Raw genomic sequence first — 20,707 nt, 5'->3', positions numbered from 1 at the left:
TCCATGTTTTTAATTGTTTGACCAATTTCGTGGGTCTCTCGTGTGGCACACATATTTATATGCTCTCTGGTTCCTTCTAAAGTGATCCTTTGAGCATTACATAGTGCCCCTCCTTATCTTTTGTATGAACCTTGAGACCAATTTTGTCTGAGATTAGGATGGCCACTACTGGTTTTGTTTTGTTTTTTTTTGAGTTAGCTTTTAACTGGTATCTCTTCCTCCAGCCTGTTATTCTGAGTTTATTCTTGTCTGAGAACTTAAGACATGCTTCCTGCAGGCAACAGATTCATGGGTTATATTTTCCATGCCAGTCTGCAAACCTTTTATTTTAGTGTAGGAATTAAGGCCGTTGACATTTTGAGTTTTTATCATGATCTGTGGATTCATTGCTGCCATCTCGTGCTTTTTGTTTTGGGTGTGTTCCTAATACCCCTCTAATTACTGTGCTGTGTCTTTGTCAGGGACTTCTTTATTGCCTTCTCTTCCCTCTGAGGCCATGTTATCATGGAGATTGTTATGAGCTCCTTGGCTTCTGGTTGGAGTTGGAATATATGGTGTTATCCTGTTTGTGCTCAGTGGATGTTGGTCTTCTGGCCATAGTGATTCGGCAGGGTTCTTACGCAGGGTTGAGTGTCTTCCAGTATATTCTTCAAGTTTTTCCTTGTCCTGGAAGACCTTTATCTCTCCTTCTATCTTAATTGATAATTTGGCAGGGTAGAGGATTCTTGGGGAGACTTTTTTTTACTTTTCTTTCAGTGTTTGAAACTGTTACTCCACTCTCTCCTCCTCTTCATGGTTTCTGTTGATAGGTCTGAGCAAATTCATACTTGAGAGCCATTGTATGTGACTGTCTTCCTTTCTCTTGCTGCTCTTAGTATTTTCTCTTTTTCCTCAAAGTTGGATAGTTTATATACCTTGGGGAATTCTCCCTGGGGTTTAGTCTAATTGGAGTGCTCTCTCTGATTCCTGTATGAGTGAATGATTCTCATTCATTAAGGTGGGGAAGTTTTCTTCCAGAAATTCCCTTGTTAGTTTAGCTGTCGACTTCTTCACTGTGTGTTGTTCTGGTATGCCAATAATTCAGATGTTGTTCCTCTTCATAGCATCTGTCGTTGATTACAGGTTTTCTTCCACCTCTTATATTGTCTTGTTTGACTCCCTTTGTCATTTGCTGAGGTGTGCCTAATTGGTCCTCGAGATCACAGATACATTGCTCAGGCTCTACTAGTCTGTTTGTGATATCCATGATCTTGTGTGCAGCTTCTGCTACTTCATCCATTAGCTCCTGTATTTCCCTTTGGTGCATGAACTCCATCCCCCCTATCATGGACTTCATACGCTGTAGCATAGACTTCATCTCTATGGTTGCATCCTTAGTCTGTGTAGCTTCCCTAATCTGTATTACGCCAAGCATCCTTCTGAAATTTTTTGTGTGTGCCAGATCCACAGCAGATTCTTCTATGAGTGTTAGCTACTGTGGTTTGTCTTTCTTATTTTCTTATTGGGAGTAATGTGGTACGCTGTTGATTATGTGATGATTTTGAAGAGCTGGGCGCCATATTTCTGGCAGACTAAAAGGCCCTGTGTTCTTTTTCTGTGTGACTGACAATGGTGCTTTCAAGGGCTATCTATGGACCCCAATGGAGGTGAGCCGGGTTGCTGTGTAGGCAGTTGCCCCTGTCAACAGCAATGAGAGGTTATGAGCATCAGTGGGGATAGCTGTGAAGAACTCACTTTGACTGGTGGATAACTCCTGGTGCAGTGATAGGGTTGTAGGGGCCTAATGGGCAGGTGTTGGACATACTTGGCTCTAAGGTGCTGTGCCCAGCATGAGCTTGGGAACTAGAACCAAGTCGCTGGACCCCTGGGTTCCAGAGTCTGGTAGATATATAATCGTTTGTCGATTTGAGGATTCATAGTGTAGGGGTGGATTCTAGATTGTCAATCTGGAGATAGCCAATGAGACTTCTGTGAGCATGGCCTTCTCCTGAGAATTTTAGGAAATCTGATACTTTCTCTTTGGAGGCAGAAGACAGTTTTCTCTCTCTACGACTCCCTGGGAGACATTGCAGACAACAAGCCACATGGATGTAACCAGACCTCAGAAGCTGGAGAACCTACAGAGAGACCTCTGCCAGCACTGAGATGCTTACAATGCGACTGGACCCAAAGACTTTCTACCCACTGGCTTGTGATTGTCCTGCATTTGGCTTCACTGCATGTGATTCATGAGTCTGAAGAGAACTTTATAGATTGGTATCGGACATATGTGCTAATAATGGACTTATGGACCTGATCTGGACTGGGCTGGGATGCTTTCTCAATGTTCAATTGCTCTTGTATATAAATCTCTCTCTCTCTTATACACACATGTGTGTCAATGGATTTGTTTCTCTAGTCTATCCAGACTAATGCATGGAACTAGGCTAGATTTGGGGATGGATATCCTGTGGACCAGGGATATGTTCTCCACTGTTCCACTTACTTCATGGGTTGGGAGGGGCAAGGGAAGCAATGATTCACAAGTTGAAAGAGACCCAGGCCATACCTAGCCTCAGCCCAGGGTAATGGGTGCTCACCAGGAGGACCTGCATGGACCTGGCCTGGGATGATCTGTGTCTCTGCTGAGATGGAGTGTGTTGTGGCCTGCAATTCTACTGTGGGAGCTGGGAGGGGAGGTGGCTGCTAGAAGCTGCAATGCTGATGAAATAGTGGGCAGGAAATGAGGGCAATACTCCATGCTGACAGGGGGATGCCGGGCCTGCTATGAGCTAAGAAGTCCTGGAAGTGATGGGTGCAGTGACCTGTTGACACAGCATGGTTGGGGGCAGCGCATGTACTGCTATTGGGTGTCCCTAGCTGTAGGTGATCAAAATTACTGCATGTTAGGCACTGGGCCCTCGGTGGCTGCCTGGAGAAACCAGAGGCTGTAGGTAGAGCTGCCTCCAAGCCCTATGGAGAGACAGGAACCATGGGGGGAGAGCACAGCTCTCCTGCGTAGATGTGAGTAGGAGACAGTTGCTATGTAGTGGTCAGGTAGCATCTTTGGAGAGTTCAGCTTCACAGCCATCCAGTTCCTATGGTGGCAAAAAGGCCTGGGGGAGGGGGGGTGCACTGGCATGTGGCAACTGAGGCACATAAAGGTCACACAGTTGGCAGGAAATCCCTGGTATATGGACCCAGATTTTTCAGACTTGGAACAAGGAATATGTGGGACAGGGCCACCCCTGGATAGGGAGGGCTCATGGGATTTTGTGAGGACTTTTCTACTCACCAGAACATTCTTATTTGACCTCCTGGACACCATACTCACTGGAGCTTTCAGTATGGGCTGCTTACCTGGATGCTATCTTGAAGTTCCTCTCAGTACCATTGTTTCTTTATCCAAATATTCCGTAGTTGGCTATTTGGACTGCTTTTGATTTCTAGCTATTGTGAAGTGTGCTGCTAAGAACATGGGAGATCATACTTCCACTCATGGTGTGTCCCTTATTTCTTTAGGGTGTATGCCTAATAGTGGTATTGCTGGATCCTATGGTTATTCAATTTCCAGTTTCACTCTCAGAAACTCACAGGGGAAGTAACACAATGACCTATAGGGTTACTATGAGTCAGCATCAACTCAGTGGCAATGGGAGAGAGATATGAATATTTGCAAACCTATTTTATAAGTACTCAGACATTTGAACTGTACTTCCATACCTAATAATTAATTTGAATTTATGAGACTATCGTTAAAGAGTGAATTTTTTGGTTATCTAAAAAGAAAATATTGAATTCCAGAAAAAAATTGTGGGTTCATGTTTATGACATATGTGATGTAGAGGAGTACAGATATAAGGAGAGAGTGTCAAATAACATTTAGTTGACCTCATGGGACTAGAGAATTAACAATGTATACTGTCCTGGGATAATAAAGACAATACATATGCTGAGTTAATGAGGACCTTTGGATATTGAGCCTCCACGGGGACAGAAATGGCAAGTAACTTGTGTACAGCATTGCACTTTAAAACTTCTTTCCCTGTAAGGAGGGATAATACATGATCATATTACCAGAGATGATCTTTGCTCAGAAACATAGTGCTTCACAAATACCCTCTGTGTTTCCTGAAGATAAACCACTTTTCTGCATCCTGGGTAGATGTCAGCCATTAATCCTTAAGGATGCCATCCTGGTAACCTAAGGTCCATTAGTATAGGTTTTGGAAGAGGTGCAGGTATTTGGCTACAGGAAAATCTGGGAACATCTCCATGTGAATAAAGTAAGTGCAGGTAAAAATTGGAGCTAGGACTCTCATGGGAAACTTTTTAGGTTGGTAATTTTCTGGTCAATTTTCATTGTACCATTACTTGGCTGTTAAAAAAATCACATATTCTATTCATCTATTCCTCAGCCCCTAAAATCAATATTATTTTAGAGCTGAGCAGCAGCCAAACCTTTTAAAACCATGATGAATACTGCAAAAGTTCATGACATTTACTAGAATTCTATGTTTGCAGAGCTAGATTGAGAAAGTGGTTGATAGAAAAGGCTCCAGATTGGAGCAATTAGTACAATGGCCCCGGACTCTACAGAGTTTCCTTCTTTGGAGCATGGGTCATTGTGAGTTGGAACTGACTTTATGAGACCAAACAGCAGTGTGGTTGTGGTGGAAGAAGAGGGCTCACCATCTCTTTCTAACCCTCTTCATTCGTAGCACATCTTTGTACTATCACTGATCTGTGTCTCTGAGCTCTAGGAAATGTCACAGTGTCCCAAATTTATTAATCAGGATGCCACCTATGTTTATCATGTTCTGATTTTTAAAGCTAAGTATTTTAAATGAACCCACAATCACAGATATTGAAATAATAATACAACTATAAATTCAATCTCTTTATGAAGAAATGTATATTTTCCTTTTTTAAAAATAATCAAAAATTAAAGACAGAGGTAGATTTTTGACATCCCCTTCATTCTTCTATTACTTTCCAAAAGAGAGAGTCTGCGTCCAGTGGTTCTACTGTTATTATGTTTCAAGGAATACACATCTAACCATCTTTTTCCTTGATCTTTCCATCAGAGGCATCGACAGTCTAGCACCCAGAAACCAAACAGTCATTACAGAGTTCATTCTCCTGGGACTCACAGATGATCCAGAACTTCAGCCCATCATTTTTAGCTTGTTCCTGATGGTGTACCTGGTCACTGTCCTTTGCTGTCAACTCTGACTCCCAACAGCACACACCCATGTACTTCTTTCTCTCTCTTCTCTCCTTTACTGACATCTGTGTAAGCACAACTACCATCCCAGAGTTCCACACTGAGTTTGCTCAGACATGAATCCTAGCCTGTATTCAGTGCCCATATTGATAATACATTGTTTTGTTTTTCAGTTTGCATTTTGGGTGGTGATCCTTTGTCTGAGATCTTATTCTCTTAGCACTAAAATTGCATCCTCAATATTGAGGATATCATTACCTGGTGAAAAGTCCACAGCTTTCTCTGCAGGTTGGTCTCACCTTTCGGTTATGTCTTCACTCTATGATACTCCTTCTGTAATGTGATTGTTACCTTATTGGTGAAAAAGTCTTTGCAGAGGTACTTGAAGGAGGGTTATCATGACAGGCCTACTTACAATGAAATGCATTCTTATAGCATAGGCACTGAGCAAAATACAGTGAAAAGTAGGAGGCAACCAGATCCCACAGAGAAACATCCGGGTCACAAGGTCCAAGGCCAAGGAGTTCCTGGAACCCAAGCTCATCCTGCAGCTGGCAGAGGCAATGAACGCATTCTCCTCAAAGACCTTTCAGCTTTCACAGGCCTGCTGCTGCTACTTGGTCTCTGATTTGCAACCTTGAAGACTAGGAGGTAATTAGTTTCTCTTTAAAGCAGCCAAATAACTTGTAATTGAAAAGGAACTGTACTATTTAATCAACAGTGAGAGTTGGATCAAGTGTGCTTCTTTTCTTAAAAGTAGTTTTATTTTCAACATACATATTTTTGTTTTAAATTGTTCATACAATTAAGTAGTTCAACCATAATTAAAAGTGGTATAAAATCCTCATCAAAACTAATTTTAGAAAAAATCCTTCTTACTTAGACTCATTGTTCTTAGCTCCACATTTCCCACTAACTTCCCCTGCAATACCTCCAAGAAATCATTAATTCAGTTACTGTCTTTATAGGTTTCCGTATTTCACATTTGATAAAGAGACAACATACAGAAACAAATGCAAAAAAATCAAAAAGAATTCTGAAGTAAAATGGAGAAAATTGGCAATAAAAGAAAGGAGAAAATATATTTTAAAAATAAATGGATCTAAATAGAAAACAAATGTGACCGTGTTCAATTCTATGTAACTGCATCTGCAATAACCCACGTCCTGATGCACTGAGCTGCTACTGCCAAGGTCAGCAGCTTGAACCCACCAGTCCAGTGAGGATTGCTGAGTCAGAATGGACTCAGTGGCAGTGATTTGTTTGTTGAGCTTTCAGTCTGTTGCATCCTCTAGTAACCGCACCTCCCTTGTCTCTATTCTCTAAGAACTGCCACTTGGCACTTACTGCCATGGTCTCCTGTCAGTCACATTGCATTTAGGTCTTAAAATAAGGCAGCTTCCAACATCAATTTCTGCTTACATAACCAAATAGTCATAAAAAATGGTAGGACTTTCTTCATGAACTTGTATCTTAGGGTTCTGGTATGCAATGTAGCTACTGTCTATTCCATGTGTGGTTTTAGTGTGGCATAAATTCACTCTAACATGCCGACCTCCCTAAGCTGGATTTCAGAGCATGTCAAGGCAAGTCTGGTTCTCTAGCTTGGTAGTGTGTGATCCACCACATGTTCTAAGCTTCAGGAATAAAGTATAGGGTTAACTTTCCATCTCCCAGTGCAAACCTTGAATGAAAAATGCAGTGGTTAGTGGGCCCACAACAATGAACTTTTTCAACATTATGCTCCTTGCATCATTCTCTTCCATCCTTACTGGCCATTTGTGTATATCCTCCAGTTTGCGTTTATCCATCAGGAATATCAAGTTGTTCAGTCGTAGTCTCCCAATTCCTATGTCACATTTGGGCCTTTGGGGGACTTAGTGCTCAGTGTCATAGTAGTTATTTGTTGAGCTGCCAAATGCAAGGTCAGCAGTTGGAAACCCACAGCCATTTCATCAGAGAAAGACTATGGTCTCTTCTCCCACACAGAGTCACAGTCTCAGAAACTCATGTGGTTAATTCTATTAAAGTGTCTTATACGGTCGTTATCAATCAAGATAGACTCAATGGCAGTTAGTTTCTGCCTTTATAGTCTGTGTAAAAATGAGAGCTAGGGGTAATACTTGAACATGCTCAATAATGTCAAGGAAAGCATCTATCCCACATGATGCCCAAGAATAGACCCACGCAACATCAGAGGTGATATCTCAGAACCATCAGACACAACTACATTCATCTCCCATGGGAGGGAAGAGGGCTGGATCTGCTGGCACAAGTGTTGCAGTGGAATTTCAGGACTCAGTGTGGCCACATCCCTGGATATCTGCCTATATGTCCCCTCCCACATTTCAAGATCCCATTTCTTCTCAGTCAGTGGCCTCACTTTCATTACAGAAATCTAATGAAATTGAGATTACATTTTACATTGTAACTAGGCCAGTTTTATTCTATCATATTGGGTTTCATTTTTGGCAATCTAATCTTTATTGATTCAGGAAACAACCAGTTTTCTACAACAAATAACTCTTGAAAATGGAACCCAACTAAATGATATGTATTTATAGAATGCGTGCTACTTGGCAGACATTCTATTAACTATTTCTACTGGTTCTGGTTAACGTTCCAGTGGAAATACATTCTACGTATTCATTTACCCATATAAATACTTAAAATAAGAAAGTTACTGCCAATTAAAATGTGTACTAGTTTCCTTGGCAGCCATATTAAACTACTACAAAGTTGACTACATAAAAAAGTAAATTTATTGCCCTACACGTCGGATTTCTGTAAATCAGAAACAAAGGTGTCAGCAGAGTGAGCTCCCTTAGAAGGCTCAAGAAAAGAACACAACTATTGTTCTTCCAGCTGCAGGGAGACCTATTGGCTCCAGCTGGTCCATGGCCTGTGTCCATATGATCCCAATATTTCCCTCGGTGGTTTGGCTGCTTCTTCCTTTTTCCTGTGTTTTCTGCACTGTCCACTTTACAAGAATATACACCAGAGCAAGTAGGCCTACCAGGATCATAAGCATAATGGCTTCTGAAAATATAATTTATTGAATTAAGCTAGCAGTCACCCTTTAACATATCAATGATATAAACATGTTCCAAAATACTGAATTTAAAAATAGCTTTGGGGGAGAAACCATCTAATACACTACCAGAGGCATTTTCCCAAGTCTTCATTGAAAATGTAGTAACAATATGTCCAAGAAAGACAGCAAGTTTCTCCATGTGGATACTATGTGTGATAGTACATCTGCACCTGCAAGAAAATCTAGAGACCAGGAAGAAAGTAACGGCATTCAGGACTATTGCCCCATTTTGTTGTACCCCTACTCCTAAATCCTTCCGATGCATGTCTATTAATTTATTGAGTTTATGTGTTGGGCCGGATTACCTAGAGAAACTTATTCAATGACACTTATATATGTGTAAGAAAGATCTTTGTATCAATAAGTAATTGAATGTCCAGAAAACATCCCAGCCCAGTCCAAATCAAGTCCACAAGCTCGATACTAGTCCATCATTCCTTCTTCAGACTCATGCAGCTACATGCAATGATGCAGAATGCAGGAAGATCACAGGTCAGTGGATGAAGGGTCTTGTCGATCCAGTGGAGGTGGAAGCATCACAAGGCTCTGGCAGGTCTCGGTAAACCAGCTCACCAACAGAAGGTGACGCAAAGAGAGAGAGATGGCCTCCATGAGTCATTTATCTCACTTACACCTCCTGAAAGGGCCATTAGGCAGGTATCTGGTTGACAGGCTAAACTCCACACCTACACTTTGTCAAGTTGACCTGAATGTATGTAATTAGCACATCATATTAGTACCTAAGATTATATGACATATTAGTAAATTCCAGTAGCTTCTTCATACATAATGCAGAAATATCTCACAGTCACTGAAATAACTTTTTTAAAAAACTCCAGACAGGAAAATAAAAAAGCTGCTTTTAATTGATTCTGATTCATATTCTTTCTAAAGGACTTGTTAGAATTGCTCCTGTCAGTTTATGTAGCTGTACATTTTTATACTAGTAAAAACCCTCACCTTTATTGCTCTGAGCAGATGTTGAATTCACATTGATGACTGTGTAATTAGTAGCTCAATGGATAACTAGCAATGCTATCAGGTATCAATATAATCCAATAAGAAAATAAAATTGTAATATTGATATTGAAACTTGAGGACAGCTGATGCTGAGACCTAGAATGAATTTGTCAAGAGCATGTCTCTTTCCCCCCCAACATTTTAAATAGGACAATATGTATGTATTAGACAATTGAACATTTCAATCATATCAAGGGGAACTGTACAATCTGCACCACGTCTATCTTACAGCATACCCCAACAACCATTCATGGTTAAATCGCCATTAAAATGAGTATCATGGCAATCATGGTTTCTAGTGCTCCCTCTCCCCTCCCACGTTCATTGTTAACTCCTGAACACCCTTCCCTATTGCCAATCCCCCACCCCTGCATTCCCTATAACAACTTGTATCAGTTATTATCATTATGCCACCGCTCCTCTGTGCGTCATTCTGGTAAACCCAACGGAAGACAATGAGGAACAAATCATACTCAGGTGGTAGGGATACGATTATAATACTACAATGGCAAAAATGCCGACAATGTGTGAGAAGTAGAAGATCCCTGTCAACTGCCCAGGAGCCTGAGAAGAAATTTCTGTCGTGGAACATCTAAGAGATACCTGCACCCAAATAAATAGAGGTTGGGCGCTACAAGGAGGTCAACTGGTCCAGTATCGAGTTCAATGCAGCAGCATCAAGATTGCAATGACCTGATAGTAAGGCAGTTGGAACTCTAGTCTGGGACTGGAGGGGATCTGCCATGGGCTCAGTCGGACTAGAAACTGCAGATGTGCTTTGTGCTTCCACTGTGCTCCACAGCCTTCTACAAATTGGGTTTCCAAATTTGACCTCTGATGCTTCCTCTGCACCATATTCACATTTTGCAAATGTTATCTTTGGATCACACAAGCTAGTGTGCTTCTTCCTTGTGGATATGGTTGACTTCTTGCTTAGATGGCTACTTTTTAGAATACATAACAATAAGACCCCAGAAACTATTCAGATTGATCGCTGGGCACCATCTACTTACTTCACCACACTTTGCTGTAGCATCATTATAGTCAGTGATCATTTCATGAAGGTTAGTATCAAGCAGGACCATTTTATCAGAACTAACTATTCTTGAATTAGGGCTACAATTAAGTAGGAACCCAGATTCCATTAGTTTTTCCCTGGAGACTGGATGTCTTCGATTTCCTTTTGTGGTAGCAATATGACAACATGAGAATCATTTAAGACCAAATGTATCTTTAACAACTCTAAAACAATCAGCAACCAAGTAAACAGAGAAAGAAAGAAAGAAAAAAGAGAGAAAGAAAGAAAGAAAGGAATACGTAGGCTTAAAGCTACAAGTAAGAAAGCAAAACCCCATATAAACAACAACAGAAACAGATACAGCGTTGCCCATCACCCCCTGTGGTATCAGTCTATTGCATTATTGTCATCATCACTTGTCCCAAGGACCCAGCACTGCAGACACTGTCAGTGTGAGGAGTCTAAGTGAGATTAGTTCCACCTTGAGCTGCAACACACGAGTTTTTGCCTTTAAGAGTTGATCTCCCCTTAGATCGGGATCTGCTGATCTTCAATATGGGGACTGATGTCAGGGGGGAACTTCTGGAATAATTCTTCCTAAAGCAGATCCTTGCTCAATGGAAGGTGGGCATATAGGTACAACATGTATGGTGATGCTGGGTCCCGTTCCTTAAACACCACTGAGCTGGGGGTTCCTCCAGGGTCCAATAATGGCCACTTCCACCGTGCTGCGGCAGCCACTCTCTGCTTCCTCTCCTATCAAAGTACCCAGTCCTCATTCCAAGGGTGCAGGCTGCTTACAGGTAGGGTTGAGCTCACTCAGCAGGGCCTCTATGTTAAGTCCTTTAGGTGTAGCCCCTGCATTTGCTGTGCTGCCTGCAAGGTCCAGATTCCATGATCATCATGGTGATTAGCCCATGGAGTGATTCACTGGAGGTTGGTTAGAAACATATGCACACTGTGCTCCCAGGAAAAGAAAATCTGCACTATTGTCCCTCTAGGTTCCGTACACTTGTTAATTAGGATCTCTTCTAGCTCTGAGGTGAATTTTCTCCCAATTACATTCCATACTCACCAACAATTATCAGCATTTTCTCCATGATGTACATTATTCCCCTCACTTGGTATTGGCCTGAATTTCTGGAAATCTCCTTCCGTTCCTGTGGAGGCTCATCGATTTGCTCCTGGCTTGTTTCCATGTTGTATGGCCTCAAGTGGATGGTCGTCCAATTCCCCCTTCTTAATGGAAGGACCCCTGTCAGTGTGGGGCCTCCTCCTTCACGTTGGCTCTTGTGAACTGCACAAAAAAGCAATGAGGTTTCCTCTAGGCCCTGTAGGTAACCTTCTCTCCTTTTGTTCAGAAATTGATTCCTAAGATTTGTTAATTGGTGTTTCTTCTACAGAAGTGGACTCATACAATACTTGTACTTTTGTGATTAAGTTACTTCACTCAGTATAATGGTTTACAGGTTCTCTGATGTTATGGGGTGTTTCGTGTTTTCATCGTTGCTTTTTAGGGATGCAAACTATTCCATTGTGTGTAGGTTCCATTGTTTCTGTATCCATCTTTCCACAGTTGCATGTTTGGTTTGATTCACATATCCAGTTATTGTGAGCTGTGCTGCATGAACATGGGAGTACGTATCTCCACTTGTGTTACGTCTCTTATTTCTTTAGGGTATATGCCTAATAGTGGTGTTGCTGGATCCTATGGTTATTAAATGTCCAGTTTCAGTATCAGAAACTCACAGGGGAAGTCACACACTGACTCATAGGGTCACCATGAGTCAGCATCAACTCAGTGGCAGTGAGAGAGAGATAGGGATATTTACAAACCTACTTTCTAAATATGCAGAAATTTGAAATGTACTTCCACACCTAAAATTTATTTGCATTTTCTGAGATCACTGATCAATAGAGAATCTTTGGTTATCGAAAAAGATACATTGACTTCCACCAAGAAAATAATTGTGGGTCCATGTTTATAATATATGTGATGTATCACAGTGCAGGAATAAGGAGAGAGTGTCAAACACCATGGAAATGACCTCACAATGTTAGAGAATTAACAATATATACTGTCCAGGGATAAAAGAGAGAATACAGGTGTTGGCTTAATGAGGACCTTTGGATATTGATCCTCGAGGGACACAAAACCTGCAAATAGCATGTGTATGACGTTACTCTGAAAGACTTCTTTCCCTGTAAGGAGGGGTCATACATGACTATCAGCCAGAGATGATCTTTTTTGCCCAGGAACGTCATAGTCCTTCACACGGACTCTCTGTCTTTCCTGAGGACAGACCTCCTCTTGTCTACGTCCAGAGTAGATGTCAGCCATTCATACTCGAGTATGCCAGACAGGTAACCTGAAGTCCGTAAGTTTATGCTTTGCAAGGAAGGCAAATTTTTGGCTACACGAAAATCAAAGACACATGAATGTGAATAAAGTAATTGCAAGTAAAAATTGGAGTTAGGACTTTCATAGGAAACTCTTTAGTTTACTATATTCTGGTCAAGTGTCTTTGTATCTTTCCATGTGTCAAAAATGCCACAAGTTGTCTTCCTCTCTTGCTCTGCCCCTAAATTCAAGATGATTTTACAGTTGATCAACAGCCAAAGCTTTTCAATGCTTAATGATGAATCTTTCTGTACAGACCTACAAGTACCCGTTTTCTGTTAACAAAATTTCATGATATTTACTATAATTCTAGGGTTAAAAAGATAGATTGAAACAGAGGCAGAAACAACTGGCTCAAGATTTGAGCAATTAGGAAGATGGCCCAGGACTGTACTATGTTGTCTTCAGTAGTGCAGGGGTCATTATGAGTTGAAACTGATTTGATGGCACCTAAGAACATCTTATCGTCTTCATTCTTATTGTCTCTTTATATTATCACTAATGTATGTCTCTGATCTCTAGGGAATGACAGAGTGTCCCAGGTTTACTAATCATGATGCCACCCAACGTTATCATTTTGTTTTTTAATAGATAAGTACTTAAATGAACAGATAAACATAGGTATTGGAAGTATAATAAAAGTATATATTCTAGTCCTTTTATGAATAAAGGTAAATTTTCCATTTTTAGAAGAATCAAAAACAACACAGAAGGTAGGCTTTTCAGAACCACTTTATTCTTCTATATCCCTTGTACAAGAGAGAGTCTGCGTCCGTTGTTTCTGCTGCTGTTGATGTTTCCAGGAACACATATTTAACTGTGTTTTTCCATGATCTTTCCATCAGAGGCATCAACAGTCGAGCACCCAGGAACCAAACAGTCACTACAGAGTTCATTCTCCTGGGACTCACTGATGATCCAGAACTTCAGCCCATCATTTTTATCCTGTTCCTGATGGTGTATCTGGTCACTGTCCTTGGAAACCTGCTCATTGTCTGGGCTGTCATCTCTGACTCCCACCTGCACACACCCATGTACTTCTTTCTCTCCCATCTCTCCTTTACTGACATCTGTGTAAGCACAACTACCATCCCAAAGATGTTGGTGAACATCCTCACACAGAACCAGACCATCACTTTCACAGGCTGCCTAAGCCAGATTTTCTTTGTCATGATGTTTTGTGCTTTTGAAAATTTTCTCCTAGCAGCAATGGCCTATGACCGCTATGTGGCCATTTGTTCCCCACTGAGGTACACAGTCATCATGAATCCCTGCTTCTGTGGCCTGCTCATGCTGCTTTCCTTGCTAGCTAGTATAATGGTTGCCCTGCTGCACAGTCTGATGATTTTCCATCTGTCGTTCTGCACAGACCTGGAAATCCCTCAGTTTTTCTGTGAACTTGCTCAGCTCCTCAAGATTGCCTGCTCCAGCACCCTCATTAATAACACTCTTATATATGTTTTTGCTTCCATTTTGGGAGGTATTCCTCTGTCTGGGATCATATTCTCTTATACCCAAATTGTCTCCTCTGTTTTGAGGATACCATCATCTAGTGGGAAGTATAAAGCTTTTTCTACCTGTGGGTCTCACCTGTCAGTTGTTTCACTATTCTATGGGACAGATATTGGTGTGTATATAAGTGTGTTATTTACAGAGTCTTCCAGAAAAACGGCAGTAGCCTCAGTGATGTACATTGTAGTGCCCCAAATGATGAATCCTTTCATCTACAGTTTGAGGAACAAAGACATAAAGGTGAGCTTGAGAAAACTCTTTGTTAGGAAGTCTTTCTTGTAATGAGTGTATCATCTCTGATAATTTTTTGATAACTCAGAATTGCCTGTGATAATACCTATTGACCATCAACATCATTCACACTCAATTTCATTTAATAAAATGGCATAAAATATATTCAAGGTAGTGCTAGGAAATTGTAGCCTATTTCAACATCCTCCATGATGAAGCCTTTGGGGTTAATATTTAAGAGATGTTCAGACAATTCTATGCTCAAGAAAAAAAGAGCTTTCTTTCCTTTGAGGAAATTTAGACAATTTACCAAAATATAACAGAAATCTTGAACATGCTGGCTTCGTCCCAGATGTTATTTTCCTCATAATTCCAGATAATCATCGCACATGCTGATATGGTACCACCGAGAGAATCTAATACAGTAAGAAAACATGCTGTCTTTCTCAGGCTGTTTTTAATAAAGTGTTCGAAAGAGACCTGAGAGGACATGTGCTTGTAGGAGAAGTGTTCGATCCTAGTATACTCTTTCTACCTCCTTTGTTTTGTAACCATTGAATATCATTAACACGTTAAAATGCAGCTATTACATTGATTGAGTAAAGCATCTTTGCAGAGTTGCTTAGTTGATGGGGATGACATGGGATTAGTGATATTATAGTCTGGAGTTTGTAGCCATGATATAAAACAGGATATCTATGAGTTGTTGCAAGAAAAACGTATAATTTTTTGGAACTTTTAGCTAATAGTTAATTCACTATCAAAACTTATTTTAAAGCAGGGACTATTTGAGGTTTCATAGAGCAGTTAAATTGAGTATCTCTGTAGAGTACAGGTATACTAGATATCTTCAAGTAATAAGCTTATATATTTAATTTCTTTTACTTTCCCCAAGAACAAATGCACTAGGATCTCTTAGAACAGGGGTGGTTGATACATTGATCAGTATCTAATAGTTGATCGCAAATATAGCGTGGGTATATTGCATGGCATTATAAAAATAGACATAAGCCTATCATCAATCTTGTCACTTAATTGATATACAGCGCAGACAATCTTATAGAAGCCTAGGTTTCAAACACATGGCCAAACTTCTCTAGGTGCAGGAAAGCTGATGACCTAAGTTATAGCCAATTTTCAGACATTACTTTTTTTCCTCTTAAATATAAGAAAGGGGATTAAAATAAGTGGGGGAGCTGGACTATGTGAGAAGACAAAAATGTATCACTTTCATATGGAATGAGAGATTTTTGACCCTACAAGCCGATATTCAGCTGAAGTCCAGAGCGAATGTAAGTTTTGGAAGCTCGACTTATTTCTGAGTCAGCCTTTTCCCTCATAAAGATTATTAAGTCCAAGTACCATTCCACATCACTGAGGATCATTTGGAAGTGTGCTTGAGACTGGCTGTCAGCAGCTACTGTCTGGACTATGCGTCCCTGGCTCATTCCATTCAGTACAAGTCATCAGAGTAAACTCAGTTAATGGCAAAAAATGTACATTATTAATTGTATTGTATTGTGTGATATGGAGTCATGTGGTTATGCAAGGTACATGCACATATATCATACATATAAAGCATTCTCAATGCATTTATGAATAAATGTAATATAATAAATTAAAATATGTTTTGCACTTTTGTAATTGGTAGATCATGTTGACTTGATCATTTCATTAGTAGCTGACATGCTGAAAATGTGTGAGTATCCCTGTCTTAGAATATGCATATCCTCCTAACAGGGGTTTTATTCCAAATCTTAATGAATTTACATAACCAAAAAAAAGAGCAATTTCACTGTCATCTAATCAAGGCTGTCTCATAACATCCTCCCTGTTGGTTTCTGAGGAGTTAACTGTTAATGGGAGTAGAAAGGTGCATCTTTCTCCTGCAGAGCAGATGGTGGTTTGGAACTGTCAACCATGTGGATCACAGCTCAGTGAGCAAACCCTGAACCAGCACGGCTCCTCCAATAACCTCATACAGGATTTTAAAATCTGTAAATCTTTAAAAGAACTGATTACTTCATCTTGACCCACTGAAGGTATGATGGGTTTGAACCACAGAAAATGCATGCAGTTAGCAGTCCAGTGCTTACCTTACCATGCCACCAGGTGAGCATCCAAGAGCCCATCATTTTTAATGAGTTCAATCTGAGATCTTGATGTACTCAAGCTTGAGAAACATGACTTTTCCATGGGAAGACTGTGGGAAAACATGCAGACACCAGAATATGAAAGCCTTTCCCTCGGATTTACACATTAGAGCATTACATAAAATTTGATGTGCAAAACTGGTCTTTATTTATTTAAGATTATCAATGTAATAACAAAATATAAATTCATTACGAGTTTAAGAAATAAAGCATCATCATCAACATGGTATCCAATTGAACTGCCTCTCAATTTCATCACAATCTTGCCTCTAGTACTGATGGCCAGCCTGGATTTCATTTTGATTGTAACTTTGATGCTCTTTTATCCATAACATTTATTTTAATCATTTTATTAGGTCCTCATACAACTCTTATCACAGTACCTTACATACATAAATTTTGTAAAGCACATTGTACATTCGTTTCCCTCATCATTCTCAAAATATATGTTCTCCACCTAAGCCCCTGGCATCAGCGCCTCAATTTTTCCCTTCCCTCCCAGCTCCCCCCTCCCTCAAGAACCCTTGATAATTTATAAATTATTATTTTGTCATATCTTGCCCTGTCCAATGTCTCCCTTCACCCTCTGTTCTGTTGTCTGTCCCCCAGGGAGGAAGTTATATGTAGATCCTTGTAATCAGTTCCCCCTTTCAATCCCATCCTCCCTCCACCCTCCCAGTATAGCCACTCCTACCACTGGTCCTGAACGCATCATCCACCCTGGATTCCCTGTGTTTCCAGTTTCTTTCTGTAGCAATGTACATCCGCTGGTCTAGCTATATTTGTAAGGTTTAATTGGGATCATGATAGTGGGGTGGGGAGGAAGCATTTAGGAACAAGAGGAATGTTGTATGCTTCATTGTTGCTATATCACACACTGACTGGCTCATCTCCTCCCAGAGACCCTTCTGTAAGGGGATTTCCAGTGGCCTACAAAAGGACTTTGGTCTCCACTCCACACTCCCCTCTCATTCAGATTGATATGCTTTTTTGTTCTGATAATGCCTGATACCTCATCCCTTCATCAACTCATAGTTGCACAGGCTGGTGTGCTTCTACCTTGTGGGCTTTGTTGATTTTGAGCTAGATGGCCACTTGTTTACCTTCAAGCCTTTAAGACTCCAAATGCTGTATCTTTTGATAGCCGGGCACCATCAACTTTTTCCACCACCTTTGCTCATTCACCCTCTTTGTCTACAGTGATTTTGTCTTGTACAACTAATAGGAATTGTAAACATACTAGTATTTTCTTAAAATGTAACTGCATCTTCCATCACCCTGTAGAAAGCCTCATCTTGGTGGAATTGTGGTTAAGCATTAGGCTGCTAAATGAAAGGTCAATAGTTCAAAATCCCAGTTACTCTGTTGGACAAAGATGAGACTTTCTGTTCCTACAAAGAGTTACAGTCTTGGAAGCTCACAGGGGGTACTTCGACCCTATTATATAGGAACACTGCAAAATGACACAATGGAAATGACACCATCGAAATAAGTTTTATCCCACTTCTTTGTATTCTTTTTAATTTGCTAGATTCAAAATTGGTTGCTTTTATAACTGATTTGAAATCTTTTAATTAATTTTTTTGTGGGAATATACACATAACATAAATTAGCATCACAAAAAAGAGATTCCATTTAAACAGCATTAATAACATGTTCATTGTTCCACAACCCTTAACCACGATCCTGCTCCAGGGACATTTCATCTCCTGAAAAGGAGTCCCATTCCTGCAGCCACTCCCCTGTCTCCTCCGGACACACACCCAGTCACCACTGCCCCACTGTCCGCATAGATTTGCCCAATCTGCGTCTCAGTGTTAATAAAATTTTATAGTATGTGAACTTTTGTGTTTGACTTATTTACTTAGCACAATGTTTTCAAGGCCTAGCTATGTTATACATGTTATATGTACACAGAGTTGGTGGAAGAGGGTTAACCACCCCGTGTAAACCTGGACAAACTATACTGCTGGAGCTATATATCAGTACTTCATTCCTCTTCCTAGTGGAATATCAACCATCACATGGCTGTACCACGCCTTGCTTATGCAAATATCAGTTGATTTTCATTTAAGAATTTTCAATGTTTAATAAGCATTTTATATGATATCCTGTGTGGCCACATACTGCATTCCAGCTAGCAGGACGTTTATTTATATAGGAAATCACTAGGTCCAAAGCTAGCCCTATATTTATCTATTTTATAAACAGCAAAATTATGTTCTAATGATGCTGAGTCCCTTTATATCTCCACAAGCACTTCACAAGTTTCCCAAATTATTTTCAACCCAACCAACACTGAACATTATTATTTTTGCTAAGGGCAAAGGTCATGTACACAAGTTTTGCACGGCTGCTAGCCAACATTTCCTGGTTCACTTCACCCTGAGATGCAATATAAAATCTGCCTGTCTATCTGATTGCATATATAAATGTTTTGGATAAACATTGTTAGGTGTCACTGCGTCAGCTTTGATCATGACGACCCCATTACATGGGACCAAACAATATTTGGTCCTGCATTAAATGCACCACTGATGCTATAAGCTAATTGAGCCCACCCATGAAGCCACTGTGTCAAGTCATCTTGTTGAGGGTTGTCCCCTCGTTCACTAACCCTGAAAGTTGCCAATCTTGATGTCCTTCCCCCAGGACTGGTCCCTCCAGAACTTGTTCTACGTCCTCAAATGTAGTCTCTCCATCCTCAGTTACAAGGAGCATTATGGCTGAACTTTCCTTCGGTTAAGCTCTCAGTATCTGGCAATGCTTTGAAGCGATGTATACGTTCTCAGTGGCTTCTTCCTCCAAAGCTGGGAGCACAGGTCTTCTTTGCTGTCTGTTCTTAGCCTGGATGTTCTGCAGACACTTGTTCACAGTGGGAGCCTGGCTGGCCTTTGAAATGACAGTGTCCTAGCTTCCAAAATCACAACAAAGCACAAGCCATCACAGGATGACAAACTGACAGACAATTCGCGGGGGTGGTGGGGGTGGGGTGGCATTTATTAACAACGAAGAAAGATCTTTGCCACTTGCGCTTACCATAAACTGTCTCATATTTCACTTGCACGGCAACCTGTTAACCTCCTTAATACACACTTTAAATCACGGTTTTTGTCTGTGGGGTCTATGTGGCCTTTGCAATGAGCTATAAACTCTGGATGTGAAAGTCAGAGTGTTGTCTGACATAGTACACACTTATATATTTTCTCATTAACAGTGGAAATCTTCATATGCCCCTTCTTAAATTTCCTGATATGTAAAATGATTGCTCTGTGATCTTTAAGGAGCTCTGTTGGTAAAGGGGCCTACAGAATGGGCTGCTGACCATGATTTCAGTGTTTTGAGCCCACTAGTGGCTCCATCAGAGAAGAGAGATGGTATGTGCTACAGTGAAGATTGAAAGCCATGGAAACTTAAAGGGATAGTTTTACTCTCTCCTCTAAGACTGCGATGAGTTGGAGGAGACTGTCTAGCTGTGAATTATAAAATTCTTAAAAGAACCCTCCTGGTGCTGTTTTGTTAAAGAGGGGTAGGGAACAGGAATGAGACAATACACAGCAACTCCAATTCCAACACAGGAACAGAACACCTGGGGCCTAATCCTTGTCTTGGGGCATAATCAGGACTATGAGACACAGAATTTTTGAGCAGTTGAGGGCAGTGTCTGGGAGTATGTTGTTTTACTTTCCTATGGTATTTTCCGATGGCAGTGTAGGATAGAGATTAAGGCTAAGGGAATGATTTGGTCTGGTAGAACTTAATTCCTGCATCTGTAAGATGTAAGTTAATTATCTTTAAGGAAAATACCTCTGGGGGATCAGGTCAGAGGAGATGGGTTTGATTTTTTGGATTCTGTAAGTGGTTACATGGGTGTAGGGGTGTGGAGTACATTTATGCCACCTACCTAGGTGGTCTAGGAGGGAGGGTTTAGGGAATAGCCTACTCAGATGGCAGGTTGTTGATGTGAGTGACTTGGGGTGCAGACCCGGGGTGCATGTCACATGACAGGTGAGTCATTGTTAGCTCAGCCTGTCCAGTGTCTCAGCCAGTAACAGCCTCTGAACTCTGGGTC

At 40.8% G+C, this 20,707-nt stretch overlaps 1 protein-coding gene across 1 annotated transcript; it reads left to right on the top strand.

Moving 5' to 3' along the window:
* The first annotated feature begins 11,048 nt into the window (after nucleotides 1–11,048).
* LOC142455043 (olfactory receptor 7G2-like) lies at nucleotides 11,049–14,533 on the top strand. Its single transcript, XM_075556973.1, has 2 exons — nucleotides 11,049–11,141; nucleotides 13,499–14,533. The coding sequence occupies exons 1-2, from the start codon at nucleotides 11,049–11,051 to the stop codon at nucleotides 14,531–14,533; spliced, it is 1,128 nt and encodes a 375-aa protein (XP_075413088.1).
* The last annotated feature ends 6,174 nt before the right edge of the window (nucleotides 14,534–20,707 follow it).

This window comes from Tenrec ecaudatus, chromosome 1, assembly GCF_050624435.1.
Source record: "Tenrec ecaudatus isolate mTenEca1 chromosome 1, mTenEca1.hap1, whole genome shotgun sequence".
Classification (NCBI taxonomy): Eukaryota; Metazoa; Chordata; class Mammalia; order Afrosoricida; family Tenrecidae; genus Tenrec; species Tenrec ecaudatus.
The sequence above is the reverse complement of the archived record's forward strand: the minus strand, read 5'-3'. Positions and strand labels throughout refer to the sequence as shown.